Below are 21,921 nucleotides of genomic sequence, written 5' to 3'. Positions count from 1 at the left end.
GTTGCACAAACAACATAAGCATATTATTAGTATTTGCATTTTAGCTTCATTGTTTGCATCCACTCCTCTATTTATGAACGAGGTGATTTCTATGAAAATGAACGAGTCACAGCTGCTGGTAAACAAAGTAAATATCTGGATTTCCATGAAAATCAAACAAGTTGCAGCTTCTCGTCTCGTCAAGGTCGAGAAACTTGCTAGAGTGTCACAATCAGGCCCAGATAAAGAGAGAATTCACGGGCAGTTTCGTCTGTGTGTGCATCCTGTGAGCACTTCAGAGGCAGCCTCTGAGGCACGGCTTTACAAAAAAACACATGAAAATGTAGAACATGGAATTTCAAACTTGTACTTCAGCAGCGCTTTCTTTGGGTAGACGTGAAATAATGACTACCTGCAGGTGATTAAAGACGTCTCAACGGGGAAATGGATGGAACGCTTTCCAAGTACCACAGTTAATTAATTTTACTTAATTGCTTTCAATCACTGTGAATATTCATCACCATGTCAGAGATGTGTATTGTCGAAGGTGTAGCATTAACATTAGTAGTAAATAGTAGCAATAATAGTGAACAAATTAGTAGACTGGTGGTGTTAAGACTTTAACACCACCAGTGGTGTTAGAAAAGTAGCTTTGGTGTTTGAACGAAGCATGACGTCATTGTCTCAAAAGTGCCTCGTAAGGGCTTCTCTTCATTGACTCCCCGTTAAATTCAGAATCAAATTTAAAATCCTTCTCCTCATATACAAGGTCTTGAATAATCAGGCCCCATCTTATCTTAAAGACCTCACAGTGGTAAGCTCCTAGGATTTTAAAAGTAGAATGGGAGAGAAAGCCTTCAGCTTTCAGGCACTTTTTCTGTGGAACCCAGTTTGGAGCTGGTTCACCTCTTTTCACTCTCCACGCGTTTATACACCACTATGCATTTAACCGTTATTTATTATTAATCTCTGTCTTTCTTCCACAGTGTCTGCCACCCCCCTCCGGTTCTCCCAGAGGTTTCTTCCTGTTAAAAGGGAACTTTTCCTTCCCACTGTCGCCAAGTGCTTGCTCATAGAAGGTCATCTGATTGTTGGGGTTTTCTCTGTTTAATTACTGGACCTTTACTTTACACTATATATCGCACCTTAAGGTGACTGTCATTTTGATATAGCGCCTATATAAATCTAATTAAATAGAACTGAGTTGAATTGAAAAAATGGTAAAATTAATATATATGTCACATTATAATGGAAAGAGTTTAGAAGATCAAATTTCAAATCAAATATTGTATCCCAGTGCCATTTTTCTTGTAAACATGAAAATATCTTTGCAGACCTATTTTATATGTATTGGCTCTGATTTTGAGTTGCTGGAAGTAGATCACTGGAACGTGCAGACACGAACAAATATTCAAAAGTAGGTTACAGTGAAGTGAAGCGAAAGGAAACCGTTTGTCTTTGAACAGTAGATGTAGGCAGATTAAAAACAATGTGTAAATTTGCCTGTAGGACATTCCAAGACTGGTGATTTTTGTTTGCTATTGTCCATAAATTCCATGGGAAAAGGGCAGCAACGTGTTTCTCTGTATTTTCCTCTGAACGCTGAATCTCAATGTTCTTACTGACTATCAAGTAAATATTTAAACAAGAAATGCCTCGAGTGACCTGCATATTTATGTAAATGGTGCGTTGCTTGGAGCCCTTGCAACACCTTAAATTCTTGACAAGTTTATCACACAACTATGTGACACTGTGTAGCATTTATCTACACACTGCACAACTCAAATGAGTGCAATTCAGTCTTACTATAAAGTTAAAAATCTGAATGTATGAAAATAAACTTAATTATAATAATAGCTGTAATCTTTTACATCAGGTGTCTTGCTGGCAGGTTTTTGCACATTTTGTCTGAAATAGGGAAAAGACACTTGACACTTTCGTTGCTGTTAGGCTTCATGTTGGAGCTTAGAGTAGAAAGACGTGGAGACAGCGCCCCCATATGGTCATAATCCTGATGTACTGGTTATTGTTCGCCACGAAAACATCACGTGATTTCATTCACCTGACGACTGCCTCTTAGGCCACGTGTATCATCCCAGCAAACGCGTCTTACCCTGCGTTATATTTCTATACAAGCAGAAGAATGTTATTCACCTCTTTTGAGGTTAGGCTTGTAATCAGTGTGAATTTCATATATAGTGAGTAAATTTAGGTCAAAGGAACAAACATTTTACATGATATGATGATCAGAAAAAAAAAAAGAGCAAAATAATGTGTAAAGAACAGAAAGATTTTAAAAATCTATGTGCTTTGACTATATGTAATATAGTTCCTAGAAAAGCAAGGCCCCTTATTGCCCAACTGCCCTGTTAAATCAATTGTCTGACAACAACCTTAAATATAAAAAGTTTGCATAAAGACACTACAAAGACTAGATAACACTAGAATTACAATTTACATATGTAAATGGTCTTTTCCTGTATAAACAGGGTATTTTGTTATTTTACATCAACCAATCATACCCTGCTTTTTTCCCCCTTCCTGGTCTTTCTGAATAACCTACATGAACTAAAAATAATCTCACTATACTCACATTTTGAAGCGGACAACCTATGCTAAGATAAAATAAATAAATAAATAATGGCTTAAAATTGGTCCGTTATAGAGGGTTAAGGTAGAACCCAAAGGTTTGTGTATAATAAACAACTGAGAATTAAACAGTCTTGGAAGCTTATATTTAAAAAGTATGATAAGTCATGCTTTAATACAAAAATATTCCAAATACTGTACACTTGTTCTGAACATGTGCAAAATGTCAAAAAAAATATTTACAATTCCAGTAAACAGAATTTTAAAAAAAACCCATATAATGACCAATTGATCGGATTGAGTTTGAACCTAGAAAAACGGAAACGTTCTCTTAGAGATATTAAGCCCAAACTGAAGAAACAACACAGACACAACATCCAAGTGACAGGAATGGAACAATGAGAATGTTATTTACATGCGCAAGTATAAGACACAAAAGACCCACCAGGCTGGATCCATGCACACAAATTTTAAATGTAAAGTACTTGATTGAAATGTAAGATTGATGCGATTCAAATGTTAGTAGAGTTCCAAGTAAACAGGTTTCTGTGTAAATGGACATAGTGGTTATAACCACACGCTCAAAGATACAACGGTTGATTCTAAGGTCCTCAAAAGAATTTGTAAAATTTAAAAAACAAAACCATATCCCACACACACACACACTTTTCCAGTTTTCTCCCAGTAAGAAATGCACTGGTCTCAAACTTGAGTTCATGGTTATAACATGAGTCTGCTCCTCCACATCAAGTCTTCTTTGTCCCTTTCACCCTCTATCAGAAGACTCTTTCACAGGCACGGAAATTTCTCAGACCAGGAGCAACAAGAGTTCTGTTTTTAATCACAAAGTCCTTCTTTTACAGAGATGTTGGCCTTTTTTTCATTTAATTTGCAGGAGCTTCATCTTGTTTCCTAAAAGCAGAAGAGGAACAATTAAGTGATGAACACTAACCTTTTAAAATGAACATTTATTGGAGTGACACTTACCCAGTCCTTTAAGAAATTTGTTCACACCACTTGGCTCAGGCTCAGGGCATGAATCCAGATACTCAGCCACTCTGGTTTCAAAGAGACCTGTGGGAAAGATGGAAAGACAGTAGCAGAAAAAAAGGATTAGACAGTCTTCATATGCTACAGCTCATTACGCACAGACCAGATGTCAAAAAATGTAGAAACGCAGTAGAAAAGTGCATTATTCCCATCACACTGACATACTCATGGTCTCTTTTACATGCAGGATCAAAGTTTGTCTCACCTTATTTTTCACTTACACCATATCAAACGTGCGTATGCACAGTTTGAATTTATGTGTGTGGTCTGCACATCTTTATAAATAGCATTGAGTGGGAAAAGGCTTATGCATACTTTTTGTCCGTTTATACGCCCAGCCCCTAGTGCTTGCATGCAGGGAAAATTGTTTTCACTCAGTTTTAGGCTCGCTTGTTGTGACTCATTTAATTTAATGCATATGTCTGCTTTAATATGATTCAACACTGCTATTTATCCATTTACCGGTTATGTGGAAACAATGACTTGTTTATTTCAACTTTTATGCAACATCTTGCAGGATGATGTTTTATATTCTTCACATTCATCTGTCCCACCAAGATGTACAACGTTGGCTACGTTTCACTGTGAAGCTGGATGAATTCTAAATTTCTGTTTTGCTTTTGTATTTTGCTGTTTATTGGCACAGCTCTGCAGTTATTATGTTAAAAGGTAAAGTCAGCCTCTGAAGCAATGAAATCTAAATCGAGCACAGTTCCAGCTGGCATGAGTGTCTCCCGCCTCATGATTTAGTTTTACCTATTTTTTTCAGAACTCTAACAGTGGAAACAAAATATTCCCAAACAGAAAAAAACATAACATCTAAAAAAATGACCTCTTCCTCCTCCCTTGCGCAGCTCCTTGTCCTGAATGAAACCAGCAAACATCTGAGTGTCCATGAAGAGCTGCAGGAACTGCCGGACTCCCCGAGAGGGATGAGATTTGCGGAAACTGTCCCGCTGGAGCTCCTTGTTGCCATTGGGGGACTCGACCATGTGGAGTGGATAGTGTCCCACTAGCTCCACGAACAATCGCACAAACGCCTCCGACATCAAGGAGCTCAAATCAGTTTGCTGGTCTGAATGATTAAATAAGGAAAATGTTAGCACAGCAGTAAGGTTAATACTTAATGAAATGCTAAAAGCCTATGATTACATGAAAAAAAGAACAACAACAAGGGGGTCATCAACACAAATCTGGTTAAAGATTTGTAATCACACAACTGGAACTAATGAGCAGAAAACAGAATGTGCATTGATCTGCAGTAGGTTTGCCCTGCTGTGCTGCTGACATTTGCAGCTCATTTCTGCACAGCCAGATTTAGCTGGCAGAACAAAAGGACACACTGATATGCTATGATGAAAACTGATGCCAGCAAATATTCTTCTCATCGTCACTTTAAAAATGGAACTTCATCTTGTGATAGCGAGACTGTTTTGTAGATAAATCTTGTGTTCTTCGCGTCTGTTCCACCAACCTCCACACGTGTTTCCATTTTCTTCTCTCAGAATATCTTGCCTCTCCTCCAGGATCTGCTGCAACGCCGCCTGGAGTTTACTGGGCAGAATGCAGTCCTCATCGCCCAGCTGTCACACATCACAAGAAGGGTCAACAGCAGTCACATGATGCAGTTTCTAAGCATGCATTTAATCCGTCACATTGTCTCATAGTTAATATCTATAGTAGCCTCAATATAAAAACATCAAATGTCACTCGTGTTTTCAATTTTTGCTGTGACAAACTAAATAATTATATTTGGTGCTTTGATCACATTGTTTTTTCATGCACTAGATTTAAAACCCAAGACCCAGTGTTAAACTTCAAAAGCACTCTGTACTGGGAAATGTAGCCATTTACTGTTTAATGTGCAAGAATGCAACAGGCCAAAGGAGCAGAATGCCTCCAGCCCACACTGTGCAAGTCAAAGATTTTTAGCCCTTTATTTATAAATTCAAACTGAATGGAGGGATGTTTCTAGAATTACTCATTATGTGTATACTAATATAATGAGCACAACCACACAAAAGTCTGTCAATGACTGAAAAGACTTACTGTTAACTGACAAAATTGCAGCACTGAATCAGCCTTAATGTTTTGATTGTGACAGGACTATGTTCTGGGCTTACATCCCATATAATTTGTCACTCTCAAAATATTCAGCATGCTACCGAGGGACAAGTGTAGGCAAAGCCATCTTTTTGACTGAGACCACACCTATCATTCCCATTATACGTTGTGTGTACACACCTGAATGACAAACTTGTTTGCACACAGATCCACTATGAGCACCTGGGAAGACAGCAAGAAGAAGAATTGACAGTTACTAACTGTAAGACTTAACAATTGTGTAATAAGAGTTATATAAAGGTCCAGTGAGTGTGAGTTACAGTGTGCTGCTGCACAGTGGAAGCAACAGCATGCGTGGAGTGAATATACAGCCAATAAACCATTACACAGGCAGGACTGTCTTTTTAAAGCTCTAATTGTTTTCAAAATTATTTTTACAGACCTCTTCAATGGGAAGCTCCAGCACCTGTGGCAGGCAGGGTGCCAGCACCCCAATAAGGAATGGGGTGGGGGAACAGCTGATGTCCAGCATGCTGGCTGGTAACACCGGCACGAAGGTGTGCTGCCAAGTAAACGGGTAGAGCAGCGCCAAGGCTGCGTGGCTGCAGCGTGACAGCACACTGCAGTGAAGAGATTAGATGAGAGATGAGGTTTATCAAAACACTATTCATGCAATTCCCACACAGATCACATGACACTGAGATATCAATCATGGCTCCCTAAAGATAGAGGATGGCCACATGTATTATTTTTCCACCAAACACTCACAATAAACTGTAAGAGCTTTCAGCAAAACGCCTTAAGTATCAAAGGATTCTCTCAATGCAACTGATCTATGTTAATCCTCTTAGTTCAGCAGTCACTGCTACTCCTGCTGACACTCCTCGTCCCTTTACAGAAAGTTGCATGCGTGCTGTGAAAATCCTCCTCCGCTTTCACCTGGTTGCTCAACTTCTACAGCTAACATTTTCTTGGTTTTGCCAAAGAGCCTTTTTTGTGTTTTTCAAACAGTATCTGTAGCCTCACTAAGATATTCAATCTTTAAAAGGTGAATCGCTAATTTCCCCCAACATTTTCAGCTGCTCTTAGCAAAAAGCCAAATTTCAAATAAAGCTACTTGGAAAAGAAATTTAAAAAAATTTCTCATGGACATTTACTTACGATCTACATTTAATAACTTTCTAATTACCATCAGTCACTTTTAGAGCACTTAACAGAGCAGTAATTGCTTGCCATGCTATTAGAAACTTTTAATTAGTAATTTAGTGTATGTGATCTTTTGATTTTTCTTAATTAATTTTAGACTGTGTCACTTTCTCTAATGTGGCAGTCTCTATTTTTTAAGCTCAGTGTAACAAGCAGCTCACAGATGTTACTTAAATGATGTAAAAAACAGTTAATTTCACCATGTGCAATGTGTTATTTATACCCAGTGTTAGCATTTCTATATTACTTTTTGGTTATTTGGCTAGAGTAAAAGTGAGTTATGGTAACTGGATCAGAGAAACACATTGGTGCAGCATTGCTCGGGTATTGGCATATAACTCTGCACTAAGGTTGTACACATACCAGTCATATGCTTGAAGTTCCAGGTCTGATTAGTTTCGAGTTTGTCTCTTTTGCTCTCTATATCCCACTCTGCTCTCTAAATGTAGCATCTGAGTATTCTGTCTTTCCTCACAATTGAGCAGCTCAAAATTGTATTCAGTGTGACTTGTTTTGAGCTGTTTTGTGTATGTAGCAATTTTTAGTTATCCTACAAGGATACAAATGATGTTAAAAGAAGCCTCCATGTCAGCCTGAGCACAGACAAACTAGAGTGGATCATGCATGATCCGGGCAGCATATGAACTACTTGGTGTGAACAAAAGCCAAACCAATGTTGGACAGAAATCGGTGTTACATCCTGTATCACCTAATGTTCTCACAACTTTTTGAAACAGGTGCTCAGCTTTAACAGGAACTGTTAGAAGTTTGACATAACAATGCAAACTTACAAAGGCATATATCATGGTGGAGCGAATTACCCACTATATTGCTGTATTATAGCCATGCCTGACTGGTCCTGCTGTGAGATGCATGCTACTACATCATACCTGAGTTTGTCAGCGACAAAGATGACCCTCCTCTCGAGCAGAAGGGAGGCGAAAACCTGCAGGAGTTTTGTGACACTGAGACATTCCAGCAGACTGTCAAAGTCCACATGCTCCAGTCTGGAGTCCACAGGTCGGCATAAAGTCAGTTCCTTGCAAAGCAATGAGAGCACACTCAGTCAGGCTAAATATAAATTGTAGTTGTTGACAGTGTGTATGAATGGCTGAAATGTTTATGCAAAACTAAGCCTTTTAGGATGCTGAATACCCATGTTCATGTTGTTCGATCTTTTAACATCTGCCAGATCACCAGAGACTTATGAATGATTAGAGCCAGGGGTTTTGTTCTGTTCTAGCCACATATCGAATAAACATAATTCCGGGAACTAGAGGTTGTTTTTCTTTTTTTTAAAGAATGAAATCTGATACGTGCATTTCAGCCTTGTAATTCCTCCGATACAAGTTTTTCCATGTGGGTATGCCAAACAAAAGCATAAAAAGCACCTGGGGAGATAAGTGTGTTTTTTGTCCTGACTCTCTCCCCTCATCCCCAACTGGTCAGGGCAGATGGCCGCCCCTCCCTGAGCCACGCTCTGCCTGAGGTTTCTTCCTGTTAAAAGGGAGTTTTCATTCTTCCCACTGTTTTCAAGTGCTTGGTCGCAGGGAGTAAAATATGATTATTGGGGTTTTTTCTCCATTATAGTAGGATCTTCAACTTGAGCACGTTGAGGCAACTGTTGTGATTTCGCTATATAAGTAAAACGGTGTTGAAATGAACTGAATATGATGCTGAGCTCTTGAATTTTAAGAGGTTATAGTCAATGGTCAAATGATAGATGGGGACTTTAGATATAGGTTTTAAATCTAGGACTTCCAAATGTAAGGCTTTGACTTTGCCACACTCCCTGAGTTTTACTGGAAAGGATCCTTACTTTGCATATTTTGACTCTGTAAAACAGAAGTGATCAAACAGTTTGCTGTCAGTGTTTAAAAACACATATATATGTTGCAGCATGGCTGAGCCCTATTGTTTTCACAAATACCCTAAAATTTTGAGTCATTCTGAGTTTGCAGAAGGGAGTGGCTAGAAGGAGCAAAACTACTAATTAACATTTCCTCTTTTGGTTTCAGGCTTACCTCACTCCCAGCGCCTGGGACGAAGCTCTTAACGGTAACTGTGCGTCCAGGGGCTGGAAAAGGAGCTTCCATCACAGTACGCATAAAAGGGTACACGAGAGCCGGAGATATTTCTCTGCGCCTCTCCACCTCTTCCAGAATCTGGTCAGACAAAGCCAGATGAATCAATTTTTGCATGCAGATGGGGTTTTCCTTCAGAGCACACTACTGGTTGTTAATTTCCCTCAGGCCAGCTGAAGGATGGATGAGACACAGTTACATGCATACGATTTCCTTTTGGGAAAGAACCCCACACCCAGTGACTCCTCAGGATTATCTTCTAGTGCACCCTCATCCTATCTTTAAACATGCAGTTTTAAGGCAGCGGGTTTCACAATGTTCAGGGGATTAGCACTAAACTGTAGTCGATCCAGCTCTTTTCATGTCGCAGTAAAAAGTTCTATCAGCAGAAATATGTGTGCACATGTGTTGTGTCTTTACCTTTGCAAAAAGATTGAAACAGCCCAGCTTGCTGACAATACAGTGCACCTCAGGAAGTCTCTTCCCCTTTCCACTGGGCTTAAAGAGACAGTTTCAAATGATAAAAAGGAAGAAACAGAGATGTCATTACAACACCATTAAACACGGCATATCTCTCTCAGTCTCTAAAATGGCAGGAGTAGAAAATCCTAAAAGTCATAAAGTCCCTATCCATGTTTTTCATAGTGGCATCAGTTTTTTCCCCCCATGTCCTCTTCATTAGATGTAACATCCAATGTTGAAACTATAAAAAAACCTGAAAAATCTGCAAAAAAAACTGTGCTTGGACAATAAAATTTAAGTAGAATATCAATGACATAAAGCTAATCTGGATCAGGATCCATCACAATCCACAGAATATAGGCCATAAAAATGACAAAAGCAAGCTGGAGCATAATTTGGGTGCAGACCCATGAAGTGATCACTTGGTGTACCGGTAAATTGGATTAAATCCTATTGAGATTCTTTGTAATCATGACTGGACCGTTTTGTTGTTATGAAAGCAGTCATATGAAGTTATTCTCTAACTGCAAATTGAAGATTTCTAAGTGCAGGAAAACTGGGCGCCACAAGTAATCTGAGCATGAGTTTTATGCTTTGGGGATTTACAGCAGACACTTTGCAATGGTTTCCGCCATGTTACAAACACAATTACTGGATTAATCAAGAAAATAACCTGCAGGTTAATGAAGTGAAATTCAAATAGATGTTAATGACACAGTATCTGAAGCAGCGTCTGGAGAAACAGCAAAACTGAAAAAGCTCTCTAAGTTGTGCGAGTTGAGAAAAACAAAATATAAAACTCTCCACATTAGATGTGGCCTAGATCTGTCTGTACTACCCAACAACAAAGTTTATCGCAGACATCTTAACAAGACAACTGCAATAGCAGTAACAAAGCAAAAGAAAAGCACAACACTTGTCATAATTTCAACATACAAAACTGAACCCTTCTCAGGCTAAGGAAAAGGGAACATGATGAAATTGTTCTTGCTCTCTGTCATTAATACAGAAGTGGTTTATGGTCTGTGACTCACATCTCCTAAGAGATGTTGAGTAAGCACAGGGCAGGCTGCCATATCATGACACACACACACACACACACACACACACACACACAAGAACATTTGAGTCAAATGCTCACCAGGATCTTACGGCAGTAACAAAACCAGCGGCTGCCATCTTCTCCAGTCAGGACAAAGGAAAACGTCTCGCTGTCAACGCAAACACAGATAATGCTATTTATCCGAGGTAATTTAACCATGATGTTCCATGTATAAAAATTGGTGGGAAAAGAGCTGGCTTGATATGAATGATTTCATTATGGAATCATTTCATTACAATTAATTAAACAGGAAAAACACTACACTAAATAAAGACAGACAGAACAGAAAATATGTACATGTACATATTTGTCGTCTGGTAGTTTGTATTGGCACAGATGCATATTTTAGAGGCAGGAAGGGAGTGCAAGTTCTGAGCATAACCCTCATTACAACAATGAACCGCACAGACAAAATGCATGCCCAATTCCCCTTAGCACTCCAATTTAATTAGATCAGACAAAACTTTAATCATCCCTGTGGGGAATTTAAGTGATTGCAACAGTGATTTATGGGTTACAACTAATAGCTGGAGATATTAATAGAAAAAGAGGAAATGGGGTAATAAACATGGCATAAATAAGAACGCTGAACAATACAAAGTCAACAAAAGGACTCCAACACAAAGAAAATGAAAGGAAGATGAAGAAATAATACAGTCTCATGTTACCATTACATCACTGGCTTAGCTTTGCTGTGACACAGCATACATCAGGCATGGTGTTAAAACATTGTTGTTGTGTTTAAGCTGACCTAGGCATCAGTGCAGAAGGTTTCCAGTCCTGAGAATCAGGGAAGCAGAACCTTGGGATCACCTTCAGCTGATCCTCAGCTTCTTTAGAAAGCCGGGACGACTTCTCAAACTGAAAGAGAAAAACTCAAGGCTACTACAGGCCAGTCGATTCCCAGAGATCCAATAAAATCAATAAAACAAACAACAACAAAAAAAACCACCAAAAATTAAAAGTGTTAAAAGTTTCCTGTAAATTAAAATAAATAAATAAATAATAATAATAATAATAATAATAATAATTTTTTAAAAATCAACAAACATGCACAGTCTCAAGTATGTGGTCGAATGCACCTAAAGAGATCATTTCTTTTATATTCCAGGGAGAAAAATGCAAATATATACCCAAATCTGGAAAAACACATCAAAAGAGTCCATCTGAGAAGCCTTATATCAGCCTGGGAAATTCCCCGTATACAAATTCTCAAAAGGATTTTTTGTTATGTACAATGAGAATCCCTTAATATCACCAAACAAGATTACAATTTAGTTGTGAAATTGTCACAAATGACATCAATTCATGCAATATGAACAAAGCAGAGTTGTGCAGACTGCTAACCATTTTGGGGAACTGTTGTGTAATTTCAGGGGAGTAGGTGTTTTCTTGGGAGCTTTTTCTTAGTGACACCACCACAAAGATCTGGAAAAGCTGCTGCTGCTGCATCTGGATCAGGTCTCTCTCCAGGGTGCGGTAGCCTGGCCTTCGTTTCAATGTAGACTGGATGTAAACTGATCTCCTGGAGCCTGTTCAACACCACACAGTGACACAATACAGTCATGTTTATCCTGGGAAAAATCCCAACCAGCACAGAGAAGCAATAAAAGGTCTTCTTAATGTCTATATAATGTAAAACTGTAGCTATAACACTGACTGCTTTAAGGTTGCTCAATGATGACCTATCATGCTAATTTCTAACTCTGCTTTTTATTCTTCAACTCTACTACAGCGTTGCATGATTCACACTAAATAAAGAATCCTTTTTATCTTATGCTGAGCCTTGATTCAACTTATTTCATTCACTGCCTGAAACAAGCTGTTTTAGCTCCATCTTTCTAATGAATGACTTATCCTTTAAACATTAGTTGAGCTCCTAATTAAAAACTTTGGAGATGTTTGGTGTGATCATTTAACACTAACACTATACAGTATATGATGTTTTTATCTTCTCGTTTTACCGTAGCACTGGATTTATACTTTCATTTTTAGGAACTAATAGTATTTACTCCATATAAAGTTATCTACCTGTAAACTTTACCCAGAACTAGCATAAAGTGAAAGATTCTGTACGTTTGTTATACCTTTGGTGCCGTCCTCAGGGTCGCTCTCAGTCCCGCTGGTCTCCTCTGCTTATATAAATTGGAGGAGGAGGGATAGATTAGTGAGAAGCAGAGGAATGGGGAAAACTTGCATAATCAGATGCAGACAGCAAGTCTTTGTTTCATAATTTCATTTCATTGCCGACTGCGACTGGCCTTATGTGTATCATCAAAAGATGGGTATTTCCACCAAGAGGCTCAACTTAATCTTGATGTGTTGATGTGGATCTGCCACTATGTGTTTGTGTCTCACCTCGCACGGTGACTCCTTGGTTCTTCACTCTCTTCCTCCCTCGCTTGTCATCAAAGATCGTCTCGATTTTGTTGACATACTATGTAGTAGAAGCACAGGTGCTTGTCAGCCCCATAATTTTAGAGCCATTGCAGAATCCTGATTACATGGAATTATGATATATAGCCACTAACAGCTACTAAATACATAATTATATTACAGATTTTCAGCATTTTTTTCTTCTTTTTTTTAAAACCCCATACCCTTGTTGTTCTTTCTAAAAGAACATAGAGCGGGAAGCTTAAACTTTGTTTTTAAAAGAAGCGCTGCCAATTGAGGAAACAAACTCGTATGGCAATGACAAGTAACATGTCTAACTAACCATAACAGCACTGTTTTGAAGCAGAACAATACATAATAAATGAGTTATTGTCAAGATCTAAATGTGTATTTTTAATATATTCAAAGAGTTCCCAAAAGCGGTTTGTCTAAAATATTTAAGAATACTCAACTCACTCAATATTTCATTATTACTACAGTTTCAGATATTCATTTTACACTATTGAAAAGTTACACAATGGTCTCTTCCTAAAAACAATCAAAATCAACATGACGGGCTTTTTCAAACTAGCTCAAACTCATGGTACTTGGGTCACATTGGGTTTTTTAAGCCATAACCTCTTTTTTCTACAAATATATTTTAAAAAACGCTTTTTTCCCTCTTTACCTTGTCAGTAAAGTCTGTCCCTGTCCAAAACCTTTCCACAGCCATGGGTTAGATGTCCGTAATACTCTTCTGTCTGAATTTACACAAAGTGTTTACACATACTGCTCCAACACTATCTATTATTTTCAGCATCAGCTTCTTCCTGTTCAACAAGTAACCGCCTCCTTTTCTGTTCTACGTAAAACATGAATCATCATTCACTGCCACTCTGTCAGTCACAGGTCACATGGAAATGGGCACCAAAAATGCTGTCAGCCAGCCATAGTATCAAATTCAATTGTATGTGCAAATATACCTGGGGTATCCTGTGTATTTTCTGAGTGCTTCCACGCCGTGGTGCAGCTGGTTTGGGAGTGTCTGCAATGGTTGAAGATTTGGACACAGCTTGGAACACCTTCCTGTCCACTTTACTAGCATACCTGTATAACGTTTGGGGTTTAGAAGGCAACTGGAACAAAAGAAGTGCTAAGTTAATGCTCAGTTTCAGATAATTACTTGGTATCAAACTACAATAATTCCTTCTTCCTTTGTTTCTCAGGTTGACACATTTGTTACATTGATGCATAACTAATAAAAATACTCCTGTACTATTAAAGCGGGACATACATGGAATGTTATCCATTACCTTTGGGAGAGGCCTTGCAATAGGGATACACATTGGAGATAGCTTGACATCCTCATAGGGGTTATCTCTGGTCACATCACCTGAGGGTAAGGTAGAGTGATGGGAAGGATTAGACAGCATGCCTGGACGTCTTCAAGACATAGAAGCAACTGAGACAGCCTAAATTTGCTGAAACTACAACAAATTGTTTAAAATGCATGGTAGCACCTATCTGCCAAGTGCTGTGAAATACTGAATTTGTGACATTGCAATGCAAAAGCTATTATTATACACTTGTATCAAACAGCTAGGCCACATTTACAGACACTACATATTGTGAATAGGTGTTATGTCTGATCCCACTAGTCACAGCATGTTTTTCCATCGTGAACATGAGGAATAATTCTAGTAACTGTAGGAAATCTGTGGGCAATCAGGAAAAGGAAACATCATCAGTTGAGCTGCTATACTTAGTACTACTAAGTAGTACTAAGTATAGTATGCTTAGTACTACTAAGTATACTATACTAAGAATAGTATACTTAGTATACTATTCTTAGTTAGCGTATTGTCTGTCTTGTTAATGTTGGTTTATAATGGAGCACTGTAACAAAAAAATATTTTCCCCCAGGGATCAATAAAGTATTCTGATTCTGATTCGGATTATACAACAATAAGCCAAATCCTAACTGAGAATACTGAAATTTACATCAACCCAGCGACAGGTACCCAGGAGTCTTTATGATTTCCTGTCTTTGTCTTTTGTGCTAACAGCCAGATAAATCAGAAGCTCTGGAAGTTCATTCAAAATCAGCTCCACATTGGGAATAGGACTTACAGACGATGTCCTCGTAAATATTGTCATCAGAGTAGGCATGGTAAAGGGCATCATCTGCCCGAGGGCCTTGCTCTGCCGTCAGGCGTGATGCATCCTCATACTCAAAGGACTTCCTGTGACAGGGAGAGAAGCGATGGCAGTGAGAAAGGCTGTTGACCTAAAGATAACCATTATACTGTTCACTCTATTGTTGTATGTTTAGCCATTGCCCGACAACAAAATGCCTTGTTGATATGAAACCCAGAAAAACAAGGAGATAGTGCAGGGAGAGAGAGAATAATCATCATGGAAGGAAATGACTGAGCGCATGATAGAGAAGTTGCAATATGGTAACAGTTTTTCTGTGTCACAGACAGTACAGAAATATGGAAATGGACAGTCTGTCTGAGTGCAGAAACTGAAACTGCGATGTTACTAAAGTTCACGTGATAAAATACCTGGCCAGGTGCAGATACTTCATAATGTACAAGCTTAAATGAAAGCTTCCTCTAAAGATGGTAAACAAGAAGCCCTGTGCTACCTGTGTGCAGACATGACAGGAAGACTCCGAATCGAGCTACTGGCATAAACTAAAAAGGTTGATTACATTGCCTACAATACGTAACAACAAAAATATTGCACAATTAGTAGTTTGTGAAACTCTGTTTTACAGTTTATGAAACATCCTGTCCTGTGCTCTAACAGAGGGGAAACAGACTTTCTCTACCTACATGTGAAAAAAATAACCATTCAAACTTTTTAATCTATTGGACAAGCAAACTTTCGTCCTCTTTGAAAGGGTACCTAATGATAAAGGCACTGCAATCAATAACACCTACACCTACCTATGTTTGTATCTTTATATTTCAACAATAGAGTAGGAAATATACCCCATTATTCATTATACTGTCAAATGTATGAAATTAGAATTAATGGATCCTGATTAGAGGCCAATAATTAGAACCTTTTTAAAAAAACAACAACATATGGTCCAAGTATCAAGTTCTCTTTTACACTCAAGTATATTTTACCATTATTCACCGTCTAAAAACCTCTTTAAAGTCTTCAAAATGCCCGAGTCTATTATTAATATTTTACACTGCATGTATTATAAACATCTGCCAGTTTTCTATGACTGGCCAATCCAGGAAATTCAGCCAGTAGAGCCTTTGATGCAATAAAAGGTCATCAGAAACAAAAATTATATTACAGGATCTGCAGGGACAGCACCAGTCAAAAGTCCATCCAAAGTGCTGACTGGTATTGTAATCATTTCAAATGCTGGTGTCAAAGTGCGCGGTTCTACTGTCAGAAGGACAGCACCAGCTTCAGGTGGAATGGCCAAGTCAGATTTGAATAACACTGAAATATTGTGCACGCAGGATAACCCACACACAACTTCAGATATTTTACATGATAACAAATTGTCAGCAAGGTATATTAGTTTCTAAGGCCAAAGGGTGTACTTTCTTTATCTGCAGAGAAGTAAAATCTATCAATCATTTTTTTATATTTTGTTGAAACCATTGATCACTCCTTTTCTTTACCATCTTTGTCTGTATGTACCATATTAAAAAGGATTAAATGTTTGCTTTTTATGTGTCAAAAGCAATGGTTTTCACAGGACTACAGATAATATAAGCATGTGACACAGTTTAGTCTTGTTTTACTCGGCCTTTAAAATAATGAAAGAGGGACTGTGTGTGTGTGCCCGATGAAGATGACCCTGGACCCATGGCTGCTCAGGAACTAGGCCATTTCTAGACAATAGACGACAATGCTGCCAGATATCATGTGACATCACACCAGGACCCCAGCCAGCAATCAGACTCTGACAGTACCCTCCCCACCCCAAAACTGCTCTACATATACTGTAACTGTTCAGTAAACCTTTCTACTATAGTTTATATCAAAGAAAGTGCTGCAACAGTTCCATTCTACTTTACTTTTAACAAGTACTCTATGATTATTTATGCTTTTCTTTTTGTGCACTTACTGACCTGTTCTTTTTATGTCTTGAAAGTCCTTCACTCTTTCCAACTGGACACGGAGGAGGTGGGAAGTTGGGTGGTTGAGCTACCCTCCTGGTTCTCGTGTTGGAGTGATTGTTATGAGAGGACCCTCTGTCCCATTGTACCATGTACCCTGTGTTGTTACTGTTCTTGGTTCCCCGATACTGGAATGTCCGCTGAGGTTTAGGAGGGGGATTAGCTTCACCTGATGATCCTCTGCCTTTCTCCCAGAGCAGTCTGTTTCCCTCAAGCTTCCGCCAGAAACCCCGGGAAGTGTAGAAGTTACCAGCAGGCATGTTGTCTTCTGGATCATCAGTTGACAGAGGTAGAGGTTTAGAAACTACTTCAGCATCCAAGATACGACCTATTTTTTGGTCACCGTTGGCAGTAATGATTCGTTTATCTGTAGCCTCCACTTTGGGAGATGCAAGTATTTGCGTTGAAAATGTTTTATTTCCTGGCGACGTGGCTAATAATTCACTGGAACCACTACGCACCGGTTCTGACTTCCTGCCACCCACACTGTGTCCAGCCTGTGCTGGGGATTCCTGAAAATCAAATTCCGAGTTATTTCTTTTTGAGACGTCGGCTTTTGCATGAAGACCGCCTCTCCAGCTCTCGTTTGGACAACCATTGCCTAGGAGATCTCCAGACAGAGTCCGAGATACAGTCAGAGGATGTACTTTCACTCCAGTATCATGGCCACTGCTCTGCTGACTGCGGCCTTCCCACTGGGAGATCTTCTCCTTGATGTTAATGACTTGCTTGTGAGAAGGTATCCTCAATGGTGGCCGTCCTTGCTTGGCTGTGGGAGCCTCATTCTGCAGCACAACCTCACCAACCCCACGTCTGACCTGCTCCGCTCTTAGAGCCAGCATATTGTGTCAGCTCATCGCGAATCCTCCATAGGTAAATGTATCAAGTATTTCCCCACAACAGACAGAATCTACTTATTGTTAATTATCCATAAACTGTAATCAAAATCAAAAGAGCCACAAAGTTTATTGTTGGTTCTGTTCTGTCTTCATGTCGTTGTGTGGTGGCAGAGGATCGTTTTCCTCTTGTCTCATTTTATAAAACAACCTAAAAAGAAGATGACAGACTAAAATTACTTATCAGTACAATTAAATCACATCCAAAGAGCACAGTGCACACTGTAGGATCAGAGAAACAAAACCCCAAGGGAAATCTTTCCCCTGAAACAGCATGCATCCAAAGGTGAAGACAAGAACATACTCATGTGAATGCTGGTTTCTGAAAATAAACCTAGTAAAAAAAGAGAAAAAAACGTAAAGACAGTGACAGTGACACATACACTACTATGTATGTGTGCAGTGACCCCCCCCCCCCAAAAAAAAAATAAAAAATTCTTCTAGGCCTAGGAGATTTCTGTGATGCCTTCTTCCTAGGCCTCCTTATAGCTGGTCAAATACAAAAACACCTGTAGTACAGCAAATCAAATGCACCTCATTTGAAAGGCTGTCTTTAAATGGTATGGGGGAAGACCGTCTATGCCAGGGGTCGCCAATCCCAGTCCACGAGGGCCGGTGTCCCTGCAGGTTTTAGATGTGTCCTTGATCCATCACAGCTGATTTAAATTTAAATGGATAAATTACCTTCTAAACATGTTTTGAAGTTCTCCAGAGGCCTGGTAATGAACTAATCATGTGATTCAGGTGTGTTGACCCTACAGGGACACCGGCCCTCGTGGACTGGGATTGGGGACCCCTGGTCTATGCGATTTCATGAAGCGTTTGAGACACGGAAAAACACACGAATCTCATTTCTTGCATAAAGAGCCAACGACAATTGATGACGGGGAGCATTTTAACCCCACCTATCCACATGTGGTCGAGCTCTAGATTAGGCGTTCCTCACGTGGTTTAACTATTTATCAGACACAAAAAATAAAAAGATATAAGACAACATATTCTAAATAACTGCGGCCTTTGCTATATGCACTTTAAACTAAAAATCACATGTTGTCAAACATGCACAGATTTGATGTCTGCGATTGTTTTGCAATGCACTCAGTCTGATTTATATATCCTTAGCCGGCATCAACATGATTGCTGAAGTCTCTTGCTCCTGCTTCGCTGGAACCAAACTATTTGGACACGTCGCACATGAGGATCAAGAAGGGGAGACATGGTAAAATTCCACAGCATAGTTCATGATGACTATGAGCTGCATTCCTGCAGATGGAGAGGAGGAGGGTCAGTAAATAGATTCAGCTACAGACAGTCGGACAGTCACTCAGTCTTGCAAATGACACCTTTGTCTGCGTTTGACCCAAATTAAACGTATGTTTGTAGTGGAATGCTGCTCCATCATAGCCAGACCACGCAATGACAATGCAGCTCCCGAACTGACCCACTTGCACTTATTCGTCTGTGTGCGGTATGTAGTACAGGAAGACATGAGTTGCGTTTCCTGAGCTGCAGGAAGAAGGATCAGCAGTGTCCATAATTATGGTGCAGAAAGATTTTCACCCAACCACTGGTTTAAGCTATGTTTAGATCATCTATATTCAAACACTGACTTGGAAATACAAGAAATCCAGAAATATATCAGCCACTGGCCACTTACAGTAACACTGTGAAACATATCAAAATGGGAGCTTCCCTCTTTTCCATGGTATTCAGTTAAAATCAAATATTAGTCCCAAAGCAGTGAACTGTACATTGTTGTGTAGAAAAGCCAGAGGCAAAGTCAAAATGAACGTTTTAATAAGGCGTTCAGCTTTACAGAGTGGCATCCCAGCATTATTTTAGTGAAACTCACTGAGTCATCCATGTAGAAACTAGACAGGGGACACACAAAGCTTGGAGAACCCAGTCATCAGTTGGCAACTAAATTAAACCTAATTGCAGCTTCAAAACCGCCACAACACGCCCTGCAGAGACGTGTGGCATGACATGACATGTTGGAGGTGAGGTATTGTACAACTGTAGTTTATCACCAGCAGTGGCAGTCGGGAGTATAATAAAAGAAAAATGCAGGTTTGCTTTACACCAACATAAAAGGACAGAGCAAGATAAAGTACCTTAAAACGACTGATCCTTCAGCAGTCAGCGGGGTACAGAGGCATTCATTTCCACATCTCCAATGAGGGAGTGACAGACAAACAGCTTTCATGAGGTGTTTTGTGTCAAGTTGTTGCTGCTAGCTGTGCCAAAACAGTCCAAATCCTCTCATAAACACAGACTGAGGCAGATAAACAATCTAAACATCATTACTTCACAATACCACAGTGATAACACCTTGAGTGGCACATGAATATCGAAGAGGCTTTGTCTTGACAGTTATCAATTAACCAAGTTGATTTTCCTATATATTTGGCAAAGCAGACAAATGATTTTCATAGAGCATTTTACAGCCTTAAAGGACAGAGACCTTTGGGAGCTCTATGACCTGAATTGCCTCCATATTTTCTGTTATGAATAGTTACTATGTCCAGATAAACGGAGATAAACTGGAGATTAGCAGGAATGCATGCGGACTGAGTGAAAGGAAACTAGGCTCATGTTTTAAAAAAACAACAACAACAACTGTAAAAATAAATAAATAAATAAATAAATAATAAAAAAATGTCACCCCGCCCTTGCAAAGAACTGAAACTTGGAAACTTAACGGACTCGTTATGGTGAAACCTGTTAAACCGCCGGCTGGAACAGCAATACAGGAATAACGTTTTAGTCACCAGCGAAATCGTACAGTGTAATAAACGAAAAGAAGAAAAATAATAAAAATAATTTATTGGATGCATGCCGAGTTGAAGAAAGGGACTTACTGAACCAGAAAAAGTATTGATACTTACATTAAAACGTGATAATAGCTATACATAATACCGTCAGGTTAAACTTGCCATAGTTTCAGTGGCGTTTGGTGTTGACTTGTCACCATATGAAGAAAGCACAAGGATTGGAGAAGTGTGGGAGAGCTATAAATTTTACGGCCAGCTATTAGCTAACGATATCACTGAATGCAGAAACAGAGCTCCTTGAACATTTTAACTAGGGTTTTCTACGAGAAAGTGATATATAAGCTGTGAAGTAAGTGTAAAGATAGAAAGATGGGTAGATGTGATAGAATCCATACTACTTACCAAAGTATAAGCAGGACTCATGTTCTTTCCTCGTTTTCCCGGCGATAAAATAAATACCGCAAATAAAATCCGACTGCGCTCGGTCTCATCGTTCTATCTGGGAAGGTCTCAATAACGTAAAAAAAAAAATGCTACCGTTGTTCAAAAAAAGCAGCCTACAGACTGGTAAACTTAACTTATGAGCACGAAAACTTTATGAGGTATAAAAACGTACCGCTTATACTAATATCTAAACACAGCATGAACAACAACCACAAAGAAAGTGGCCACAGAGGAGAGAAAAGCTGCTAAAGCAGAACACTCCTCGCCCTCCGTCTTTGGACAATTAGCGTCAAGTCAGCCTGAAAATGCGATTTCCGGTTGTAACTTTCAAAATATAAGAGATAACAATTCACCGAGTGTCGTTTCCCCCAATTTATAAGGTGTTCATTGAACTTTCTGGGTGAAAATTGTTTTGTTTTTTTTGTTATGTTCAGTTTTTTATGTTGTCCGTTTTTTATTTTTTATGTGTCCTTTATAAAACGTAAATATTGTAAAAGTAAATGTATTTTAGTCCACTGCAATTGTACGTTTGCTGGCGTCAGTTGTCCAACAAGACCACCGGGATATCGACATCATAACACATGCCACTGAGTTTTGGGAGCAACAAAAGTATCTGAAATGATTTCAAATAATAAAGGAACAAGCAACATTTACATGCATTATCCACCACACCATTATTTATGACAGCACTGCTGGAAGTGGTTAACAAATAACTGTGTTGGGGGGTTGTAATGCAAC

General features: G+C 39.1%; 1 protein-coding gene across 2 annotated transcripts; it reads right to left on the bottom strand.

Annotated features, from left to right (window-relative positions):
* Nucleotides 1–2,720: 2,720 nt before the first annotated feature.
* On the bottom strand, nucleotides 2,721–21,495 carry dennd2c (DENN/MADD domain containing 2C). 2 transcript variants are annotated; one of them, XM_085395074.1, is made up of 19 exons: nucleotides 21,142–21,495; nucleotides 17,022–18,116; nucleotides 15,043–15,155; nucleotides 14,226–14,305; nucleotides 13,896–14,048; nucleotides 12,895–12,973; nucleotides 12,624–12,671; nucleotides 11,884–12,068; nucleotides 11,288–11,397; nucleotides 10,576–10,645; nucleotides 9,393–9,470; nucleotides 8,913–9,053; nucleotides 7,779–7,927; nucleotides 6,125–6,302; nucleotides 5,863–5,904; nucleotides 5,093–5,201; nucleotides 4,451–4,693; nucleotides 3,556–3,642; nucleotides 2,721–3,480 (listed from the first exon to the last, which is right to left on the bottom strand). In XM_085395074.1, exons 2-19 carry the CDS (start codon nucleotides 17,909–17,911, stop codon nucleotides 3,449–3,451), a joined length of 2,787 nt encoding a protein of 928 aa, XP_085251200.1. In that variant the 5' UTR covers nucleotides 17,912–18,116; nucleotides 21,142–21,495; the 3' UTR covers nucleotides 2,721–3,448. The 2 variants fall into 2 exon arrangements, with proteins under 2 accessions (XP_085251200.1, XP_085251202.1); XM_085395076.1 differs by having other exon boundaries at nucleotides 12,624–12,668; nucleotides 21,142–21,494.
* Between the last annotated feature and the right edge of the window lie 426 nt (nucleotides 21,496–21,921).

Source organism: Rhamphochromis longiceps, linkage group LG20, assembly GCF_057381845.1.
Source record: "Rhamphochromis longiceps isolate RC_006_pf linkage group LG20, R_longiceps_female_GT1.1, whole genome shotgun sequence".
NCBI lineage: Eukaryota > Metazoa > Chordata > Actinopteri > Cichliformes > Cichlidae > Rhamphochromis > Rhamphochromis longiceps.
The sequence above is the reverse complement of the archived record's forward strand: the minus strand, read 5'-3'. Positions and strand labels throughout refer to the sequence as shown.